General features: G+C 37.8%; 1 protein-coding gene and 1 long non-coding RNA gene across 2 annotated transcripts in view; both read left to right on the forward strand.

The window, feature by feature from the left end:
• Positions 1–401: 401 nt before the first annotated feature.
• On the forward strand, positions 402–5,752 carry Gm39373. The gene is made up of 2 exons (XR_870927.2): positions 402–661; positions 5,634–5,752. It is a non-coding gene; the product is annotated as a predicted gene, 39373 (long non-coding RNA).
• Positions 5,753–11,956: 6,204 nt separating this feature from the next.
• Positions 11,957–24,104, forward strand: part of Bmp5 (bone morphogenetic protein 5) — a 124,952-nt gene continuing 112,804 nt past the window's right edge. Inside the window, exon 1 of the mRNA NM_007555.4 lies at positions 11,957–13,174. Within this exon, the coding sequence (NP_031581.2) occupies positions 12,685–13,174 (490 nt within the window). The 5' untranslated portion in view covers positions 11,957–12,684. The remainder of the gene's footprint in view (positions 13,175–24,104) is intronic.

Here is a 24,104-nt window from a genome sequence, read left to right on the forward strand (position 1 = left end):
AAAAAACCAACAACAAAAACAAACGAAAGAAAGAAAGAAAGAAAGAAAGAAAGAAAGAAAATATTGTTATTAATTCTTTGGAAGTTTCACAAATGTTTTGATTGTATTCTTTCCCCTCCCCCAGCTCTTTCCAGGTCCACCCTCTCTCCATACCCACCCAACGTTGTGCTCTTCTTCCTACCCCCCCATCAATACAAACGTGTGTTGCCCAAATATTCTTGGATGTTCCACTGGAACATAGCTGACTTGCCACTGGCTACATTCTTAGAGAGAACGGAGGCTCCCCTCTCCCAGCTGTAACAGCTGCCCATCATTCCTCAGGTAGGGGTAGGAGTTTGTATTCACATCACTCTGCATGCTTGGATTTGGTCTAGCTTGTTTGAATTCCCACTGGCCTTACGTGTGTTGTCACAATCAATGTGATTTTGCACGTGCAGCTGTCCCGCTGTTCTCTGAGAACATCGTTTCTTTGTAGTCAGCTGCTGTTTCTGGCTCATACACTCTTTCTGCCCTCTTTTTTTTTTGCAGCGATGCTCTAGTCTTGGGAGGAAGGCATATGGTATATCTGTTTCATTAGGGCTAAGCATTATGCAGCATGTGCACTTGGTCCAGTGTGGATCCCTTTGGAAATCATCATCCACTGCAAACAGGAGCTCATCAGGTAAGGGTTGAGAGAGCCATGGTTATAACAAGTTGTCATTAGAAGTCAGTTTAGGACTATGTTCATTTAGCAGTATAATAGTTGTATGTTCTCTCTTAGAGCCTATCACCTGTTTAGCCATGGGCTTTGGTCTTGTAATACTGACTGGTGTGGGTTTCATCTTATGTAGCATGAGAGATACCCAATCAGAGAGTGGTTATAAAACTGGAACTACTGTTACATCAGTGGACAAGTCTAGTCAGGCCCGTCATTATTGTCCCTTGTAGAGTTCACAGCCACGAGTGTTTGATGCTTATTTTTATTCTCCAGTAGCATGTAAAATGTTTTATAAAAGCTAGCCAGCTTGGAGAAAGCTTTTTGGATAGTTGCTGAGTGATCTCCTTATATTCCATGACTTAAATTTGTGGTATCTTCTGCAGTAGGATCTTACTGTCAACTTCTGGGGGATAGCCATAAACAACTGCAATAGCCTGTAATATTGGGGGTGTGTGTCTATGAAACTTCACCGGAGAGGCAACACCAAAGATATTTAGAAAAACCTCTATGTAAACCTACTACTGTAGACTCTCTAGTAAACACTCACACATTACACATGTATGTACATAAAAATAATTAAAAATGAAAAATTTCGACAACAGGGTAACTGTGACCTTCCTAGACATAACAGGACAACAAAAGCCTTAGTGGCAGAAATGGGTTACTTCTTTTGTAGTAAACATATTTTAAAAAAAGATCTTAGTATTATAATGAAAACAAGTGAAGGAAATAACTTCAACAAATGAGTCTATCCCAGTTTCTAAATTTGTTCCAAAATCTTAGACAAATACTGAGGCAATGTTTACCTGAGGCAAACTTCGTTTTGCAAGCATTAATAGTCAGAGCCTGTCACTGTTTGTCAGAGTCTTGCAACAGTGCTGTGGATTGTCACCATCTTAAGTAAGGCTTGGCACCATAGTCTGAAAGCAGTACAAGGATTTCAGGTTTGAATTTGTCCAAACACCCAAGGACTTTCATTTCCAGTCTCAGGACACGGAGGAAAAGCCAATGATCCTGGTTGTCGTGCTTGCGATTCTGAACTTGTGAGGTTTAGCTACTTCTCTCCGCTATACGTAAATGGGACGAAATAGTTGTATTTGGAAATACCAGGCAGTGCAATTACTGAACTCTACGCAGCATTTTCAACTTTAAACAAACCTTAAGTACGGTTACCATGTGCTAGACTGATAGTTATTTTTAGTTGATGGGTCAAGATGATTTTTAATATTCAACTTTGTGGAAAAGAATCAAATGCATTAATTTTTTAGTTACGTGTACTGGTGACAAAGATTTTTTGAGTGGTATTTTTATTTTCAAGTCCTTTAGCCACAGAACATAGCCAGCATTTCTAAGACAGCACAGGGTAGGCGAGCTTTAATCTTATCTTCCTTTTACTCCTTGCCTCTCAGAGGAAAGAGCCCAAGTGACAAAGTGTCTTTGGTTTGTCAGTGATAGAAAGAAAAATTCCAAGTCAGGAATTGACTCTATACATTGGACTCATGCTAGATTCACTTGCCTATATGTAGTATTTCATAAAGAATTTATTTAATTAAAAAAAAGGTGAGATCATCTTTTCAGCTGAAGGGGACGACATATTCTGTTATAACTCCTCCTTCAGTGTATTTGGTAAACCCTGGGTAGTGGTGTCACTGGTCATGGCGGCGGAAGAAAATGTTCTTGAGATAAATGTTTTTGGCTGATTAGTTATCTATAGATAGGAGCTTTTTTCTTTCTTTTCTTTTAAACACAAGGCTTCTGGATGTGATAGTGGAATAATACTTCAAGTATTCCATAAATGGGTGTGAAGTCTAATGGAACCTGGTATTCTTATTTAACCAGGGCCAATTCCTGGGCTAAATATTTTGTTTTCCTTTTTCTACATTCACTCCCAGCTAAAAATCTTCTTACACTTATTACTTCATTTGATCTTTATAAAATCCCATGTGATAGGATATATCAGATATCATTATCTTTAGCTAAAGATCAAGAAATGCTGGCAATATTTGATTGTAAAACTATGAAACGCAGGACCAGCATTTAAATTCTTTCTTTACTCAGAATATACTTCTTAACTACCATATTATTTTGTCTCTCCAATTATTTTAAGACAGATTGAGTCTCCCTTAAAATATTCTTGTGGAGGACTAGTCTTAGAATATGTTTCTCATGACAGTTACCAGCTACTTAAATAATTCACTTCATGGCAAATTTTGATTGGAAAATGTTGCACATTATATTTCCATGTCACTAATAGTTTTGCTTATTCTAAATGCATAGTAGCATGCTAAATATTCTTTGTAATTTCATTGAAGGTGTGAAAATCAAATGCAGTTATGATTGCCCTGTAGTTATAAAAGAATATTTTCATACTATGTTATTGAGAATCACAATAACCTTCTAAATATATTATTAATAACCACTGCTTTAAGACAAGGTAACGGGCAGAGGTGTTAAGTGATTTTCAGCACAGGTAACAAAATAGATGGAAGCAAATCTAGTATTTGAATCAGTTCTGTGGCTCAGAGTGAGTTGAGTACATGTCCCCACTGGCAGCTCTCACACCCTTGCTGTCAGCTCGCTCTGTGCATTGCATGCCCCCTTTCCCAGCCCAGAGCTGGTTGTATAATGCCAACTTGACTCAAAGCCAAGAAAATGCTCACAGTGTTCCTAAGCTGACTATATCCATCAACAAGAATGGAGAATGTCAGGACAAGTGCACACTTTAAATTAAACAACTCATGAGCGATAGATCAATCAGATAACTAAGTTTAAAAAAATTATTTTCTCCCTTTGCCACAGCGCTAGGGTTCGGGTGGACCAGATTTAAGATACACTGAGAAGCTTGTGAGAGAACTTCGTGAATGGCTGTATGTCTTTCAAAAACATGAGCTGATTGTGCAGAAAGATAACACAACAAAATTCCAGTCTTTCGATATCCACAGACATGACAACGTTATTTCAGAGACTGGTATATTCTCTTTCTCTGATTACCTGATTAACTGAATAAAGAATATAAACACCATCTCTTAGTGTGTTAGTGTAGGAGAACCAATAACAAAATAAAAAAGAATTTCAATTTTACTGAGCCATGTACTCCTGAAGATAAGCTATGAAGCACTGACACATATGAAACATACTCCCATACATCCTCTAATTTAATGCATTCAATACTTCACAGTTAAAGATTTTTCTCTCCTTTTTTCCGTGAAGAAACTGATTCAGTTAAATTACTGTTTCTACTTACCCTCTGGTTGCGTACGTCCAACGTCATTCGGAGAGTAAGATGTCAATTTAGTTTCCTGATTGTAAACATCAAGCAGATTCTTTGTTAAACACTATACCCTTTACAAGCCCCTTGCACAACTCATGAGCATGGAAAAAATAAGTAAAAGAACCAAAGAATTTTACGACATTCTTTAAGCACAAAATGATAAAAATGATAGTTACTGGGCTGGAGAGAGGGCTCAGTGGTTTAAGAGCACTGACTGCTCTTCCAGAGGACCTGATTTCAATTCCCAGCAACCACATGGTGGCTCACAACCATCTGTAATGGGATCTGTTGCCACCTTTTGGCGTGTCTGAAGACAGCTACAGTGTACTCATATACATAAACGAACTAAATAAATCTTAAAAAAAAAAAGGTAGTTACTTGGTGGGAAGATTCTGGCAGCATTTGGTTAGCTGTAAAGACACTCGTGTCCATATGATAGACAATGAGTTTGGAGATCATGTTCTGTAGTTACTGGTTTGATTCATCTAAATGATTCTGATATCAGTGCATGTGAATGATCTGCACGTCAGTTTGGCGAGGGAGTTATGTTAACACGGTCTTATACTCACAACTGTGGAGCCAAATGCGGTTGACATCAGAAGATTCTGACTGAAGAAAGCTGAGGGCACTGACGATGTTCCCAGCTACCTGGAGGAGTCCTAAAGCAGGATTGGTTCAGTTGCCGTTTGTTCCTGTCTGTTTACTAAACATTTTCACATGAATCTTTGTTTAAGGAAGTCTTTCTCACCGAGGTAAAAAGCATATTTAAAAGTATGCTCAAGCCTGTTGGTCAATATGGATCACAAATAGTTTTGTTTATGAAAATTCACTTGTAGGTAATTATGAAACCATAGCCCTGGTCTCAGTTGGTTTAATTCTATCAATTCATATGTGAGCTTTGCTGATATTAATACAATTATCTGTTTGATATCCAGCATATAATGGCAAATGTCAACAACAAAAACGTATGTGCAAATAAGTAGCATATTTCCATATGAGAAATTCCAGAATGACAGTAGAAACTATAAACAATGTAACTTGATGTTGTTACCCAAAAATGGCTGGAAGGTAACATACTATTAATAAATATTATCCTAGAAAAGCTTTCTAGAAAGATATTAAAAAAACATAAAAGGCATTGATGTTCCAATATAATAGGAAATTATATTGTATTTTTAATTAGAATCCTGTATTGACTCAAATGTGTCACAAATTAGGATTAAACACATTGAAAGAAAGATGCTATACTTTAGTCCAGTAATAATTATTCTTTTTTAAAATTAGGTATTTTTTTCATTTACATTTCCAGTGCTATCCCAAAAGTCCCCCATACCCTCCCCCACCCACTCCCCTACCCACCCACTCTCACTTCTTGGCCCTGGCGTTCCCCTATACTGAGGCACATAAAGTTTGCTCGACCAATGGGCCTCTCTTTCCACTGATGGCAGACTAGGCCATCTTCTGATACATAATTATTCTTTATTGCAAGTATAGTCTGACATTGGCTAAAACTTCAGTTATAATTGATAATTTGAGTTATTTACCTGAGTTTTACTATTTTTTATTGTTATGATGTTATTATTTTTATTATTGTTATAATTTTGACAGTTGTTTTTCTAAAGGATTATGCTAAAACCAGTCACCAGTGTTTCTATCCATTTGCAGAGAAGCATCTTAAAAGTAAAGTTTGGAGTAAATCTACTATCAGATTGCACCTTAGTAACATCAGTGTGGTGCTGAGGAATGTGGAGCTGTAGAAGATAAACCCATCAACAATTCTGGAAGGAAGAAGAAAGAAGGCAGAGAGTGGAATCCCGCTCTCTGGGAAGAGGGCTGGTGACAGGTGAGAGATAAAGAAAACAGTGACACTTGAGAGAGAGTTCTAGATAAGAAAGAGCGGGGAGCAGGATTGGGGTGGGCTGATAAGGCTTTTAAAATTAGGGGCACAGAGATAAAGTTTATTGTAAACTGAGCAACAGATCAAAACGAGAGAAAATGAAAAGCATAAGAAGAGAAATAATAGGATTTAAATATAGAAAGTAACTTGAAAGTGGAGATGGGGAAGAGATCCAATGTGAGTGGAAAATGGAGAAGAAACTTCGCACACTGTGTCAGAAGCAGGCTCTCCAGACACCAGGAGTCTGAACCTCCAAAACTGGGTGTATCCAGGACCGGCATGAAGGTTACCTTGGTGAGGTCAGATGACTGTTGTCCAAATGAATTGTGTAATGTAATGGAGGAGGCCTTATGAGGTACAGGATAGCTCAAGAAAGAACTACAAACCAGTAAAAAAATGTGTAGTAAACAGATGCCCTTATGAAAAAGACAGATTCATAGCTATATTATGCCTTAGTACAGACTCTTCATAGGAAGCTGTATTTTTGACTCTGAATTTAGGTTTCAGTACCTGAGCAAATTGTTTTTTGAAGCAACTGACCTGTAGGAAAAGCATAGAATATTTATTTTTACAACAGGCCTAGAATAAGCTAGTATTCAGTATATGGATGATGTAAATGATTTTCTGGAACAAACATTGTGTATTTACTTAAAATAAACATTTATTAAGAATCTTATTAACAATGAACAATTAAAAAAATCTGACTCTTATTTAGAAACTTTATCATGACTCTGAAACATACTCCTTTTAATGTACAATCCTGTATATTTGTCTCAGAATATCTCTTGGGAGTTTCCAACTCTGATTACATACTAACCATTTAAAGGTATTAATGTTTGACTCCATATCAAGAATTGTGACTTCCTTGGTCTTTGCACAACTCATTATTAGCATTTCTTAATCTACATCCTTGTCTACAAGTGATAATTCTTATATTCAGCCTTATCAGAGGGATTTTTATATGATACAGTTCAAATATTAGTTTTTATACATATTACATGTTATTATATTTCCTAAGGATATTATACATTACAAAGCAAAGCCCATACTCTCTTAATTTTCAGAGGATTTTTGGGTGACGTGTATGTATGTAAGTGTATGTATGTTTGTATATGTATATATGATTATATGTATGTACATATATGATTTAAAAAGTTGGACACATTCTATGACATATTTGAGGGTACTTTCTTAGGCTCTGTATTTATCCTAAAGCTTCGAAGGAGAATTCTATAAAGTCCTTTTAGGATTTATTCATTTTTATGTGTAAGAGTGTTTTGCCTGCATGTGTGTAAGTGCACTGTGTGTGTTCCTGGTGCCCGTAGAAGCCAGAAGGAGGAACTGGATTCCCTGACTGGGTCCAGCTACGACACGAATGTTGAGAAACTAAACCCAAGTTCTCTGCAAGAGCAGTGTGTGCTCTTAACCACTGAGCCATCTGTCAAGCCCACAGTGAAATATTTTCTATTCACTATAACAAAAGGTACTATGAAATTAAATACTATGCATTTAAAGAAATTTTGCTTTATGCAATTTTAAAACTTTTTTCAAATTGGATCATTTTGACTATCAATTGTGAAGCTTATAAATTTTATTTTCTTCTGAGGGTTATTTTGTTCTTAATGGGAATTACTAGGGTAAATTGGCAGCCATGCCTGTCATTGAACTGTCACACTTCTACAAATTTTGAATTGTTCCATTTATTTTTAGAGTCAGCCATCTTCATAGTGTAAAGTGTGGGTTTAAGAATGGTGATTTTGTACCCAAGGAGCTAAAGGGATCTGCAACCCTATAGGTGGAACAACATTATGAACTAACCAGTACCCCGGAGCTCTTGACTCTAGCTGCATATGTATCAAAAGATGGCCTAGTCGGCTATCAACGGAAAGAGAGGCCCATTGGACTTGCAAACTTTATATGCCCCAGTACAGGGGAACGCCAGGGCCAAAAAGTGGGAGTGGGGGAGGGTATGGGGGACTTTTGGGATAGCATTGGAAATGTAAATGAGGAAAATACCTAATTAAAAAATATTAAAAGAAAAAAGAATGGTGACTTTGCCCTTACTCACACACCTCGTTTGATGCTTTTCTCCATGCTCCACTTTATCTGAGTGTCTTCAATGCATCTCTACTCTGCTGAGACTTTGCAAGCAATTTTCATTATTGCTAAAATCTAATTAACAAACTGTGGTCATTTTTAGCCTCCTGCATTGCAATACAGACCATAATAACAGCAATGGGGCAAAACATTGCACTAATCAGAGTTGTGTACAGGAACAGTACTGGTGGGATGAACATTTATTGCAAAAAGGTATTAACTAGATGTGATTATGTGATACGGGTGGGGTATTGATCAACAGCTGCCTCTGTTTTGGTGAGATGGATAACTCAGTGCCTACTCAGTCTATGATATGGATTGGTCGGCAGTTTCCATTAGATACAATAGGTTCCAGGATTCCCAGGTGGCTGCAGGCCTTCAGTTCATATTGAAAGACCAAAGAACTGGGTTCTGGTGTCAGGAAGGATGGTAACAGCAGCAGCAGCTGTGGAGTAGATGCACACACCAAAAAGGAAAAGAGGTCAAGCACAGGAAACAGAACTTAATAGCTAGAGTGCCAATCAAAAGTATTGCTCACTCTGGGATCCTTCCTTCCCTTTCAGTTAGCAATCCAGACTCACCGAGAAGCAAAACTCTTAGCTCCTAGATTCTGTCAAGTTGACAACCGTGATTAACCATTACACAAATGAAACAAACCATTGTCATTCAAAAGAAGGAGGTATTTGTTGACAGGAACAGATATTAACCAAATCTATCAGGCTTACCAACTTTAATTTAATAGAATTTCACTGTAAAAATATAACTGAGGGTTTGAAGAATGAATGTAACTCACTACACAGTTTCTTTTCCTTTCTGAGTCATGGCAATTATCTGACAGGTTTGGAATCTAGTACTTATGGAATCATGAGACTGATGATCTACTAAGAGTGTCTACTCTTTAATGGCTAATTGTTGGTTTATTCTCTCAAGAAATAACTATTATAATTAATATCTACTCTCTTGAACTCATATAAAACAATCTTATGAACATGAATATAGAGCATATTGAAAAATCCTGTTGATATAGTCCTGGTTATTGAATAATAACAAACATCTCAAAAGCTTGTTAATATCTAGTATCTTTATTATCAGTTTCCTAGATTTCATTTAGTAGCTGATGATCAGATAAAATGTAGGCACCCATGGCTACAGTGCCTTTGAGATCACTGTAAGAAACCAAACCAAACCAAACCAAACCAAACCAAACCAAACCAAACCAACCAACCAACCAACCAACCAACCAACCAACCAACCAAAACAAACAATCTGTCAGAAAACAGTTTTGCAGTATTGCTCTGCCTTCCTCTGGACACAGCTCACGCTGTAGATGCCTTTCCAGAATTCTCTTTTCGGCCAGCACCTCCAGCCACCTAAATGGTCTTATGGATACCTACTGACTTTATCTCTTCCAGATACTTTATTTCTACATCAAAACCCAGCAATAACCAAAGCTCAAGAGGGACAAGAAGGAAGTTCTAGACAAAAAAAAAGGAGTTCTAGACAAAAAAAAAAAAAAAAAAAAAAAAAAAAAAAAAAAAAGAGTTACAGAAGCGTCAACTATCTATTGAAAACGTTTCTTCTTTTGAAAACCCGGGAAAGCTGAAATTGGTAAAATTGGGTATGGTTGCATAACAGATCCAAGAGAGAAAGGCATCAGATTTCAACGAGAAAAGAAACTTTAAAGGAAAGGCGAACTGTGGAACTTGTTCCAAAGCAATAAGGAAAGGCGAGGGTTTTTTGTGGAAGTGCCTCTTAGTGATCTTTAAGAATAATTCCTGTGATGAGCCAGGTTTTTCTTCTAGCCTTGCCTCTTCTTTCTGGTGTGTGACTCTGCAGCGTGTTCAATCCCTTGTATAATACATACTCAGAAGTGTGCTTTTTTTTTTCCCCCTAATTTGTAGGTACAAAATCTACCCTATCTTTCAAGTTGCTCTCAAACACTTAGGTAGAAATCTGTCCAGGAATTGAGATGTGGTAAAGTAATTTACTCTTAATTGAAAGCAATTCTAACTTTTCATAAAGTAGCATTTCCTGTTTAGTCTTAGGAGTTTTTTTTCTTATTTTTTTTTTCTCCTCATCAATCATTTGAAAAATCAATGTGGGCTAAATCTAGTCTGTATTAGGGGTAGAGTAGATACTAAAATCTGACCAAGCCTGCTAGCAACTTATTGCCAATACAATGGAAGGCTATATATGTCTGGGTAAGCAATTACATTACAATTATACTGATTGGTATTTTAAATTATGGTTCAGGAAAACAGTTTTTGAGAAATGACGTCAGTTTTATTTTTATTTTTCAAGTATGTTAAAAGATAGATACATATGTAATAAGAACTGCTTCTACCTTTAGTGAAGCTGATTTTACTCTGTAGCCCCACCGTGCTCTTGAGACATAAAGCAAATTCACAGCTTGCAAAATGTATTTTAAAACCCGGAGGTTTTCCATAGCCTACTTGATATATTTTATAAACACAAAAGAGTAATCGATCTGAATCTGTACTGATGACCAAAATTTGGTGTTTGGTTTGGATGCTAAGTAAAAAAAATCTCAGGGATGTTAGAAGTTCAAACTTCTGCTTATTGCAGTGGTATCTGGTCCCTGAAAATCTTCATGGCTGCTCTTCCTTGTGATATCTCTTTTACAACAATGCTCCCTGAGTGTAGTCTCTGAGCTGCTGTTCTGACTGCAGTGGCATCCTGTAATGATGCAGAATTTTCAGTGAGGGAAAACATTCAACTGCACTCTCAAGTTTTCCTAGTGATCTGTACAAGAGAAATGACGTATCCCTCCAGAACCGGAAGCCCCCTCAGTGTCTTGCATTCACTGATGAACTGAAGACCATGAGAAATATGACTGTTTCATTCACTCAGAGGAAATACGTTAAAAGAAATTAAACAAGGAATGAGACACCTCTCGGAAAAGAAAAATAAAACATTAGAATTTCACCACAGTTCTAGAATTCACTGGATAAATTTACCTTGCTATCGGAATGCTGTCCCAGACAATGAAAGCACTGTAAATGCTAAGGTTAAATGCGTGCCTGAGAGGAAAATTATAGCAGGCAGAGAAACATTGCAGACTTCCAAATTTTAAAGGCATTAACCATTAAGGATAAACACATACTTCGCTCATTTCCTCAGATTAGGTATGGCATTTTAGAAAGGTGCACACTTTCTCTATTCTACCCATCAAAATTCAGAAATTCCACTTCCAATTTGTGTGTAGTCACGCAGGGTACCTGATCTTTAGCAAACAAACTGGTGTTTATTTGTACAACTTAAAACAAATCAAAGTACTGAGTGCACTTAGTAATAAATATCTTGTAGTAAGCATGACTACATTTCGGTGGTGATGGAGTAAAAGTTAAGGAAGATAATACTATAAATGAGATATTTCTATTTCAACTATTGATATAGTCAGAAATAAATATTATTTCTGCTTAAATCTTTTCTACAGATAATTAAGTTGGAGCTATCTAATTCTTATCCCTGAATTACAAGTGCTCTTTCTTTGGAATCGAATATATTTACTAATAATTCATTGTCTACTTTTTCTTACTTTAAAATAGCCAGTTGTCGTTAAGAATCAATAAATTTATTCCAATTTTAAAAATTGTCTTTTCAGTTTTTAAGAAGTAAATTTTAATGACTTTCAAAAGCTAGAAATAATCTCAAGTATGGCACTGAGTCATACCAAGTTAATTTGCTACAACCTGAGACTTAATATAGAAGTGTATTAAATGCATTCCATCAAAAAGCCTAAAACATTTCTGTATGGCTGGGTGGCAACGTTTTCAGCCTGTTACTTGAAAACTGGCTTTTATCCTCCCTGGAACGCGTACACCCCATAGATCACTGTTGTCTGTTACATGCATGGCCATAAAATTGCGAAAATGGAGGCTTTTCTGGTAGCAAAAGGGTTAACTTCTTTTTGCTTTACCAGTTTCAAATTACAAGGAGAAGCCTCTTCTTTCCCAGCAGGGCTGTGCTTACATTTCTCCTTAGATCTCTCTTGAAGAGGGCTGGTATATTTGTGCCTGCTGGAGGTGGAATTAACTGTAAGAAGGGGGGAAGAGATTGAATGGATTTACAGGGAGGATTGCAAGTAAATTCAGGGAAACACATTTACTTGAACACTATAACCTTGGGTCTTGTTTTACACTAAGACCATACAAAAGATGTTCAAGTTATCACTAGGCTGCCGGACAAATCTAATTCCAACACCAAGGTGCAGATCAGCGTAGATCTGTGATTCAGACCTCAGGATTTGCTTTGGAAAGAGTTCAAGTGTTGAGAAGAAGTCAGAGCAAGTGAAGAGAACTTGGGAGCTACAGTCTATCAGAAGACCAGCTTTCGTCAGTTCAAATACCAAAGGCCTGATTAGCATAAATTCACATAGGAATGCATAGGTTATTTGATCAAATAATTTTAACCAGCTTTTGCTACATCAACCTCTCAAAAGTTCTTAACAACTGTGGATAATTAGAAATCTGAATTTCAACTTTCTAAGGAATAACTACTCTTGACGTGTTCTAAAATATTTAAAGCAGGAGAAGAAGATGGACTGAGGGCGCGGTGTTCAGAAATATCACTGTCATGAAGAACAGGTAAATTTGTTTTTACATCTCCTGGTGAAGTATACTTCCAAGGAACCTGGATTATTATTTTTTTTCCAAGTGGACAAGAAGGATTAAAAATATCGACTTTTGCTTTTGCACAAAAATGCATTGGACTGTATTTTTACTTAGGGGTATTGTGGGCTTCCTCTGGAGCGGCTGGGTTCAAGTGGGTTATGCAAAAGGAGGCTTGGGAGACAATCACGTTCACTCCAGTTTTATTTATAGAAGGCTACGGAACCATGAGAGACGGGAAATACAGAGGGAAATTCTGTCTATTTTGGGTTTGCCTCACAGACCCAGGCCCTTTTCACCAGGGAAACAAGCATCTTCTGCCCCCCTCTTTATGCTGGATCTCTACAATGCCATGGCTAGCGAAGACAACCCTGAGGAGTCGGAGTATTTGGTGAGGGTGTCCCTGGCTGGAGAGGCCAAAGAGACAAGAAAGGGATACCCAGCCTCTCCCAATGGGTATGCGCATCGTCTGCACTTACCACCAAGGACTCCTCTGACTACCCAGAGCCCACCTCTTGCCAGCCTACATGATACCAACTTTCTGAATGATGCTGACATGGTCATGAGCTTTGTCAACTTAGGTATGTTATTCGTTTATTTGTTCATCTGTGTTAGTATAAAGAGGAAGTTTTTCTAATGTTAAAGTAGCCTCTTGGTAGGTGGCCATGTTTATATATTCATTCTATAAAATTCCCCTTCATAGCTTCTGTTTCATTTTCTATGTAGATATACGATTTTGTTTTATGCTACAGAGTCACATATTTTTTTTAACATGGAAAACTAAAATTAAAGTCACAATTTGGATAGAATTTGGTCCTTTGAGAGCTTATTAAAATTTAATTTAAAGATGTGCATAAAAGGCAATCCTGTAAAAAGGGAAAATTATTAGGATAGCAGTGCTTTGGGCAAAAGGGGAAAAAAAGAAAGAAAGAAATGAAAAAAGCAAGGACCCAGTGTTTATGTGTGGGAAAATAAAACTAACTTTCCAAACCAATTTTTTTGTTAGTGATTTAAAGAGCATGTGAATACATATTTATATGCTACTTAAAAGTTCTCACCTAGGGGGGGAAAAATCTCTAAATGAAATTAGCCAAGATCAAATGAGCTGGTAAATATTAGAAATCAAGGGGCTTCAGTGAGAAAAAATAGTTTAGAAAAGACGTTTCAGTCTCACATTCCTTAAGTGTAATGATTAAAATGTAATCATATCTAGTTGATGTTTGACATAGGCAAGATAGATATAAAACTTGATTTGATAGTATTTATCTATACCAAATTCTCCTTTGAGATAAAAATTTTTAGTTGATAATTCCTAAAAATATCAACAAAGATAATGGAAAATAAGTCTTAAAATTATATTTCATTCAGTACTGGGGCTGTATGGTAATTTTTAAACATTGTCAATCTCACATGGAAGATCACTACCCATGCCCTCTCACAAGAATATTAAATAGCTTACCTACTTAAAATGATTTTACAAGGGCTGTTTTAACTTAAAATTCTTTAGTATAAACTAAAGATGAATTGACTATCTTTAGATGTTTAAAGGAAAGTAACATTAAACATGATTTAGTTTTAAGACTTAAAAATTTAACCAACTAATTTAGTAAACTTTAAAGAATCAAGAACCTTACAAAGTAAAACCTTTAAAAATTTTCGTTGAAAATGAAGTCTGGGTTGACTTCAAGATATTTTACTCTATGCCTAGCAAAAATGTTCTTGCATACTATCTCAAAGGAAATACTTTTTGAGAAGTCAGATAGCAACCAGTCTTGGTGACATGAGGCCAGGTTTGTAATGTATATTTCTTACTATGCTGTGGTCATTTACTCTCGGGAAAGCCTGGACACAGGAGAAGGGGCTTACTATATCATATGCTTTGTGTTACCAGGCACAAAACTCTTACCACTGAGCTTTAGAAAGTCATTGTCTACTGCAAGTCAGGTGCTCTGCAGGTCTTCCCCGTGACATTTCCTTTTGTATATATAATTAGCAGGCTTCTGTGAGAGCTTTCAAATAAAACTTAGTTTTAAATTGGTTTGATCGTTTCTTCTTAGTGTAAGGGGCATGAGAATATTCCTCACAGTACATTTTACTCTGCAGCTTTTTCAGTCAAGCACATGAATGTCAGGAGAAAAGCTTTCGTTCAGCATAACTAAATGCAAAGCACAAAAATCACTATATTTAGATGTAAACATCTTACATGGACTTGGACCACATGAGCTTCTAAATAGAAAGCAAAATCCATTGGTTCACCTTTAGATTAGCTTAGTGATTTGTTCACGTTAGAGAACCGAATCTAAAAGATTAGACTAACTTTACTTAGGAAGTTTATGTCATCTAAAATGTGACAAAAGAGAATTTATGATTAAGAAATAATACTCAGACATTTATCTGTCTTAATAATATATTCCATTAAACTGAATCTTTTGCTCATTTGCAACAGGGGTTCTTATTTTAAAAAATTACTAGTTTCTTGAACTTGTATGCCATTATTTTCTATAAATACAGATAAAATAAGAAAACAAACAGAAAAGAATTTATTCAATGATTTCTAGAACCTTGTTTTACCATTAAGTAATATTTTTTTCGTTTAAATTACTGACATTTTTCTTGTGTTAGTTATGATATGATGGCACAGCTGTTTACAAGATCATATTTATATCAACATAGAATTATTTATTTTATTCTAGGGAAATAACATTAGATTTTAATTTTAGAAACTTTACTCATTTTGATCCTGCTCAAATAGGTGTTTAGTGATGTTCAATAACAAATCATATGTTTTTTTCCTTATTAGTAATCCCTAACTAAACGTCTCATGAGAAATGACTAGAAAATAAATTCTGATCCATCCTGGATGAGTTTCTTGTAGTTGTGTTGAAGTGAAGCTGAGCTGCAACTTTGTCACACTTAGACCACGCCTACTCATATAACCAAACGTTACAGCCAATCACTGCTTAGTCTACCTCACCTCTGTGCCTCTTCCATGCACACAACAAATCAAAGCACACTTGGCTAGGTGAATGTGTAGTATCATTATACACTGAACAAAAGTTCCCATGCTTTTACTGTAACATTAACCAGCAGATAGTACCTGCAACTGTGTTTCACACTGATAGGGAGCTCAAGAGCAATTTATTTTTTTAGTATCTCAAAAACCATCTATGTCATGGAGACCAAGTCCAGTGAGTGCAGCGAGCAGTGGCAGGGCGTGTTTGGAGGAAGGCACCGGGGTGTGTTCGTATGTAGACAGCATCTGCAACACGAAACTCCTTTAACTTAATCCAGATTCAGAGTCGTAGCCAACAGAATATTTAGTTTTAAATATTCTTGTGAATTAGTTTCACGTTTAAAAGTGAAAAAAGATTATAATTTGGGAAAAGATAGAAAAGGAATGTAAGTAACAGGACTTGGGCTATGTAAGCATCGACATACAAACTGAACTCGTTATTTTTACCTTTAAATTATTTTAGCCACTTGTTCACTTAACAGAAACAAATCTAAATGGTTTGATCATATTTTGTTTTGTTATAGTAAGAGACTTACGAGCTAATAATCCCCTACTCTCAAATTGTTGAATATCAGTCAAATTTTTGTTGAATTTGAAGAACAAAATATCATCTTTCTGGTAGTTTTTTTTTTTTAATATCTCTTTCCTAAATGTTTACTTGGTTTATGTATGAAGTACTTAAACAAATGAATAGATTGTGCACCTTTAATATTTTAGCACAATTTCAGTCACATAAAGATACAGTTGTGGGATATTTAAAAATTAGAAAACAACACTTTAGTGAATTATTTAACGATACTAAATGATACAACACTAAATATTTCAGAGCAAACCATAAAAATGGGAAGCTTGTGTTATTTATTGCCTACATATATTTTTCTGAAAGCAAAAATTGACATTTGTGTTTATTGTTTTTGGCTTATTGGTGCATTGATTTCAATTCTTTTTATATTCTATGAATATATACTTATGTGTTAGTACAAAGCATATAGATGTAACTTTTAAGATTTTCATGATTTACAACATGTTTAGCATGTTAGATATGAAAGGAAAAGTACAGGGAACACTAACTTGAAGCTCCCATAGGAAAATCAAGAAACTGTCCTGATATTGAGAAAATATAATGCTTGTGTCCCCATTTATATCATTTCTGCTTTTGGCTGATTCAAGTGCTCAGTGGAGGGGAACTTATACATAAACATATAAAGGTGCAATCTAAGGCATGGAGTCTCTATAACAGAGTTATTAACAGGTGTAATATAAACACATCCATAAACGCACAAAAGATTTTAATGTAAATGATGGATTGAGAGAAAAGACGATTGGAAACCACTGTAGCACCTACCCATGGATTGTGTCCGAAACAAGAGATATCACTATTGGGCCAAACAGCAATCATTCTTTAAATTATTCTGTCTAAAGGAAAAAATTATTGCTAAGGACGAAACTACTTCCCTGTTCATCAGTGATCATTCTCATTTATAATCAAGTCAACTAGATTATGGATCTTAAAGCTACGTTATCGCCAAATGACTGGTGCAGCTGCCTGGAGGGAGATTATTTTAAACATAGTTTAATAATAATAATAATAATAATAACTATATATATATATATCTATATATCTTAATAGTCGTCTACCAAATAGCAAATAGTTTCAAAAGTCTAATGACAAGTTACTGTGGACTTAGGAAGGGATGGATATATAGAAAGAGCTGGAAAGGCTCCAAGCACCGCCTCTGGCTCCTTACTCTCTCCCATCTATAATTACACACCCTTTCCTCTCCCCTACCCCAGATCCAACACTTAACTCTCCCCTTTTTAGTTCTCTAGTTTCTGGAGCCCTGAGGCTCTCTTGGCATGTGGTCTTTACTGCTCCCACCCTTCCTGTGATTTGCCTTTGGTCCTACTTTCTTTATAAGTAAAGGCTTAGATTAGTTGAAAATCAATTAGTTCCAGTTTGAGAGTTTAGGTACAGCCTCCTGTTTTCTCAGTAGTTGAGAAGGAAAAGGTAATGATGTGTTGGTCGCAGCCCCCACCCACAGGGAGGAGAGCACCCCGGGGCATTAGAATCCTTCCACTTCTGCTGTCCCCTGCAGTGATGTCTCCCACACCCCACCCCTCCCCGCCTCCTTTTCTACTCTATTTGAGGCTCCCTTTGATAAAACTTAATTGGTGTTTTACTTTACCATTCTTAAAGATAATTAAAATTTTAAAGGAAAAGAATTAAAACCAAGCAAAAGGTTGGAAAGACTATAGCACTGAAGAAAACTAATTCAGCATTCAATTCTCATACAACTTTTCTTTATATTATCCTTATTTAAGACTAATGCCACTAATATTAAAAAAATATTTCCTTTATTAAATTCTCAAGAGGTGATGATGAGCTAGATTAAGGCAATGCAGATAAGGAAGACAAATAAAATACTTTTTAAAAAAGTACCAAAGACGACAGAGAATGGGGAGTTATTCAGAGCTGGCCTTTGAGGTGTACAGGTGGAAACTGTGCTGGGAAATCCTCCGTCTGCCTCACGCTGGCTCAGAAGCTGATTTAGCATCCCAACCACATTAGCTCTAGCAAAAAGCCCTTTCATACTCTGCATTAAAATACTGACTTGGGGAAAAGAAAAGTATATGTCTCAGTATATGTGCACAAGGAACACACAGACCAGCCACTATGTGCAGTCGTAAATAATGTAGTAGCTTGGCTTTAAAAAAAATGCCACAGGTCAAAGGAAGAGGTTTCCCTAACAGACAGGGGCTGAGATCACAGAGCCACTCATAGGACGGGAGGGAAACACTGAGTCCCTTGTTCTAAGCAGTATTTATGAGGTCTTCTTTGCACCTTCAGTTCATATTTTACGAGCCAGGCTGCGGGGCTTCCCCCCTTGCTCATCTCTTAAAATAATACCCGTGACTAAGATATCCTTTAAGCACACTAGCTAACCTTGTCAGCCAGCTCATTCATTTGGAGGGGAAAGGGGCTTGTTTTCATTTTGTTCTGACATTGGGAAGTTTAAGGTTCAGCTCACAAAGCTTGACAGTAAGATAAAAATAATGATGGGTATATTTATCTACCACCCCTCCCCCAGAAATGTTGAAATAATCCACATGAACAAGTCGTCATCTTTGCAATTGGTATGAGGGTCATTCGAACTTCGGTGGATGGATTAAAAAAAGAAAGAAAAGAAAAGAATATGTTGATGTAAAAAGTGTTTAAAGTGTCAGGGAAAGATATTTGTAGATTAATAAGATGACATTTAGTACTTTTGGAAGAAAAGGACTTAACAACGACACTATAGCTACAGAGATTGTGCTATTCTCTGCTCAGCAGGCACATAGCTAAATCAGTAGTGTGTGATGCTTACATGACAGTCATGTGGAATTTACAATAGTATTATAGCAGTTAACGTAAGAACCTGCAAGTCAGTAACTTCTAAGGCAGCAGTGTCCATGTGTTTGGAATATGTCCTTTCACCTTCCATTTATAAGCAGTGGGGTATTAAAGTCCTCTTAATGCAAGAAATAATTCTGTGTTTTAGAAACAAACGAACATAATTAAAATATATCTCAGATATTGTGTTTACTTAATTAGTTACTAGAACTGAGTGTTAACAACTTCTTGATATTGAATAGGCTTTCTCGAATTACACACCCACCCACCCACGCACACACCCACGCACACACGCTTGAGGACACATGCACACACAAATGCCCCCCACTCCCAAGTTTTGGCAGTTGTCACCAAGACTGACAGGCTGAGGCCCATCCCTGAATTCCACATGGGAAAATGGGAGGAGTGACTACTTCAACTTGCCCCTTGACCACCAAATGCTGTGGCATGCACAAACGGACATATACACACACCAACATCCACAAGTATTATATATACATAAGTGAATGTATACCTTAAGAAATTCATGATCAAGTTCTGTAAAACCATCTTTGGGTTTTATTTGAATGTCTCCGAACAAGAAAAACATTACATTTTGTAACTTTTACAAAATTCTTCAATCATGAACACTGGTGCTATTTTAAGAGAATCCCAGTGTCTGTCATTTGGTGTGCACAAACCTTTCTGCATAGGAAACACAGTTCTTTCAGAATGGCCATCAATGGCAGGTTACTGTTCTTAAGATTCAATTGTGAATTACATTTAAGTGTTGTGTTTGCTATGATTCCCATGATGGAGGTACATAGCATTGAGGAAGCTAGACCATCTCATCTGGAATCCAGTGTTTAAACTGGCAGGCAGTATAGCCTTGCACAAGTTGGTTGAGTTCTCTGTGGCTCTGCCCCTGTCACAGACTGTCAAAGAATGAAATGAATTACTGTGTATATAGCTTCCAGTACAGTGTTTAAAAGACATTATGGCATGAAAAAGCATCTGGGATTGTTATTTGGGTTGCATTTGTATTCAGCATTTATAGCATATTTATAAAAGTGGCTACAATATCTGTGAATCCCAGTGTGGGGTAAAACTGTGAGCTCTTCTGCAGGGGTAATTCCTTCCCCATCCTCACCCCTTCCCACCCACAGTAGTCCTGGAGAGATGACCCTGAGGTCATGAGATTGGGTTAACTAACCCTGCCCCTACTGGCTGTAGCACTTGTAGTGGGCCCTGCCTTTAGGTGTGGGAGCAGGTGAGTGGGCCGGAGGGCATGAGAACAGGAGAGCTGAATCTACTTCCAGCCAGTGGCAGCATTGGGTGGCTTAGCCAGAGCAGTCAGTGCTGGAGAGCTCACCCTGGTGGGCAGATGGGGGAGAGTTGATGGGCTAACCAGCTCAGCTACATCTCAGGCCCAGATCCAGGGCTTTGAGTTGGTCCACTCCAGACCCTACATCATCTGTGAACTGTTGGGGCATGTGAAAGGGCAAGTTTTGCTGATCCAAAACTGCAGGATCTCCATGAAACAGAGGAACAACAGGAGGAGTCCGGGTGAGGATCCAGGATTGGTGGTGTCACAGAAGTCAGAGATCTCAAAACAGACCAATGACTTATTCCAATGAATATTTAAAAAAATTTAATTAGATATTTTCTTCATTTACATTTCAAAAGCTATCCCAAAAGTTCCCCTTTACCCTTCCCCCTCCCTGTTCCCCTATCCACCCACTCCCACTTCTTGGCCCTGGTGTTCCCCTGTACTGGGGCATATAAAGTTTGCTAGACCAAGGGACCTCTCTTCCCAATTATGGCCGACTAGGCCATCTTCTGCTACATATGCAGCTAGAGACATGAGCTCCAGGGGTACTGGTTAGTTCATATTGTTGATCCACTTATAGGGTTGCAGACCACTTCAGCTCTTGGGTACTTTCTCTAGCTCCTACATTGAGGGCCCTGTGTTCCATCTTATAGATGACTGTGAGCATCCACTTCTGTGTTTGCCAGGCACTGGCAAAGCCTCACAGGAGACAGCTATATCAGGGTCCTTTCAGCAAAATCTTGCTGGCGTATGCAATAGTGTCTGCGTTTGGTGGCTGATTATGGCCGCCGGGTGGGGCAGTCTCGGGATGGTCCATCCAGTGAATATTTTTACTTGCAAGTGAAGATGTGTCGACAGATGATACACACTGTGGGATACACGGTGACACACTACAGCTTCCACACCGAGATGTTTTCTGTGGTTTATTTATTTATTTATTTATTTATTTATTTTTGTTTGTTTGTCTTATATTTTCTTTGGGGGGGGGAGGTTGCAAGCGTGGAGGGTGGGTAGGAGGGGATGGGGAGATGAGTGGGACTGGGGTGCATAATGTGAAACAAAACAAAGAAAAACTAACCAACCAATCAACCCTCCAAACAAAACCTGGGAGCCCTGGACTAAAACTGCCTAGCAATTCAAAGATGGTACCATCGGAATATGAGACTAAAGAAAAGGCCCTACTAAGCTTGAGGCCTATCTTATCTACACCCAGTACACTGGGCGCCTGAATGTGGCGTTTACTTACCAGTGTCAGCAGTAAGAACCACACCCTATCTATCCCTGTCTTACCCCAATGTTTGTCCAGAGTCCCAGAAGAGGAAACACTTGTAAGCTGAATCATTTTTGAGGAAAATCTGATTAATATTTATATTGTTGTAATCAGATTGCCTCAACAAAATGTAGGCGATGGTTTAGTAACTCAGCGTAGCTGAGGGCTTTTCATTACCCGTAGGCACATGCTAGAAATTGTTACCAGAATCTCTCAGGACAGATATATGGGGAAGGGACCTTGAGAGAACTGTAGCCTTGGGAATGAGATGCCACCAAGCAACCCTCAGATGTTCAGTAGGGAAGGGAAGAAACAATGAATTCCTAGGCCGTCTTCCTGGCCAAGGTTTCCCACCTATGCTTCTAAGTGAGAGTCACGGAACTCACTGGCAGCCCCTGAAACCCTTGTGATGCAGAGGGCAGGGCTGCAAACTGTGGCAAAGAGCCACTCTTGAGGTACAAACTAGAGATTTTGGACACAAAAGAATGAACAAAGAATTGGATGTTTGGTCTTTCTGCTTCTAGAAATATTTTACTTTTAGTAGAAGCTACACACATGTTGATTTTTTTTTTTACTAGAATAAAATTTAAAGGGAGGATCATATTTTCTCTTGACAGAGAATTATTTCAGGAGTTGAAAACAAACTGGTGAAAGCAACCATTCCATGCTGGAGGAAAAATAAGATCTGTAAATTGTATGTAGGCTGCTGATTTCGGCATTAAAGCTATTGTAGAACAAACTGAGTTCTTAAAAAGAATGAAACAAACATGGAAAATACTCAAAGAACTGCTAAAGAGAGGGGAAATGACATTGACAGAAAGAGCCTTTGCTACCCAGACAGCAGATTGAGCACGGAGCACACAAGAGAGCCAACATTCAGCGAGGCAAAGGATGGAGAACATCACTTCTTCCTTTCAAGGCTTACCTTAAGCCGCTATTTTAAAATGATTCATGTCTGTACATTAGTGTTTGGATTCTGAGTGCAATCATATAATATTCTCACATGCAACATTCACATTCCGTAATTAATGTTGCAAGAAAACATAATGTTATGGTAAGGTAAATTGGGATTATTGTCTTTCTCGCTTGCTACCTCTGCTCTCCCTAGGTAGAATTTTTCTGAGTCACAGAAGCAGAATTTAGTAGAACAGCAGGCATTTCAGCTATTTTCGTCTCATAAATAACCAACCCCTGAGGCTTGAGGCCAAAACCACCTTCCTCTCCTTTAATCACCGGGAAGCACTCACTAGAATGCTCACTTCCCAGTAGTTCAGGTTCGCCTTCAAATTTATTAGGTATTATTATTTTACCTCTTAAATTTTTATATTTTGTCTCTTAAAAAGACATATTTACTTTTATTGTATTTTATGTGTGTTTTGCCTGCCTGTGTGCTATGTGTCTGTGGTACCCCAGGAAACCATTAGAGAGAGACGGAAATTCTGCAACTGGAGTTCCAGATGAGTCTTAGCTGCCATGTGGGTGCTGAGAACTATACCTGGGATGTATGCAGGAGCAAGAAATGCTTTTAAATGCTAAGCCATCTACCCATCCCCAGATTTTTATATTTTTCTTTCACTATTAAGTGCGCAGCAAAGGACAGTTCAACTTGAACTTTATTATGCGAATATCCTGGATACAAGTGGGCAGAAAGGGAAAAGTGCTCACCATATGGGTCAACACTCCTTCTCGCATTCTTTGAGCTGAGGGAGGAGGGTCTACTTCATCCTCCTTCGCTTCCCAACATGGTTTCAGTGTGATGAGTTTGCAGAGACTAGCAGCTTTGTCTTTGAAAACGGAGTATCTTTGAGCATACCATTTCACTTTATTATAACATTATTTTACCTTAACCTTTTGAAGTAGAGATCATAAGAGGAAATTGTAATTTGGACTTAATAAAGTACTGCCACGGGCCTGTGAACCTACATGAGGTCGTCAATTCTCCACTGCTACTGCTACTGGAACGGATGCTAAGGTGTCTAAGGTTAACGGAGACTCACAGTCCACCAGGATTTGAAGAGTAGATGCATCAGGAACAATAGGAAAGATGCGTGCCACTTTTCCTCTATTCAAATAAAACCAGAATGAAGTCTCAAGTTTCATTGACTGCCTTCATGTAGAACTGTTAGGGCTTCACGTGCAGTGTGAACACCAGCGCATGCGTTCCAGCACGCGCTCCCCAGCAGCTGGTACTGTTGTGGGGTGTGTGTGTGTGTGCATAGTTCAGATAGGGCTGATCAGTTGGAAGAGTTCCGATGAGGGTGGATACTGATGATTGCTCCGATTCTTTGTCAACAAAGATTCTCAGCGTCCTAATCGGGGCTACAAGAGAAGTTGCCACCCACTCTGCAACCAGAAAGCCATCTGTTCTCAAGCTGTGCTTACCCATGATGGAACAACTGTCTCTCAAATCATGAATCGAGATAAGCCGTCTCATACACTGTTTCTGTCTCTTGCTTGGGTCCAATGACGTAAAACTAACGAGTAAGACTCCTGTGCTCCGTAAGCAGGGCGGATGATGTCAGCCTCGA

Source organism: Mus musculus, chromosome 9 (assembly GCF_000001635.26).
Source record: "Mus musculus strain C57BL/6J chromosome 9, GRCm38.p6 C57BL/6J".
In the NCBI taxonomy this organism is placed as follows: domain Eukaryota; kingdom Metazoa; phylum Chordata; class Mammalia; order Rodentia; family Muridae; genus Mus; species Mus musculus.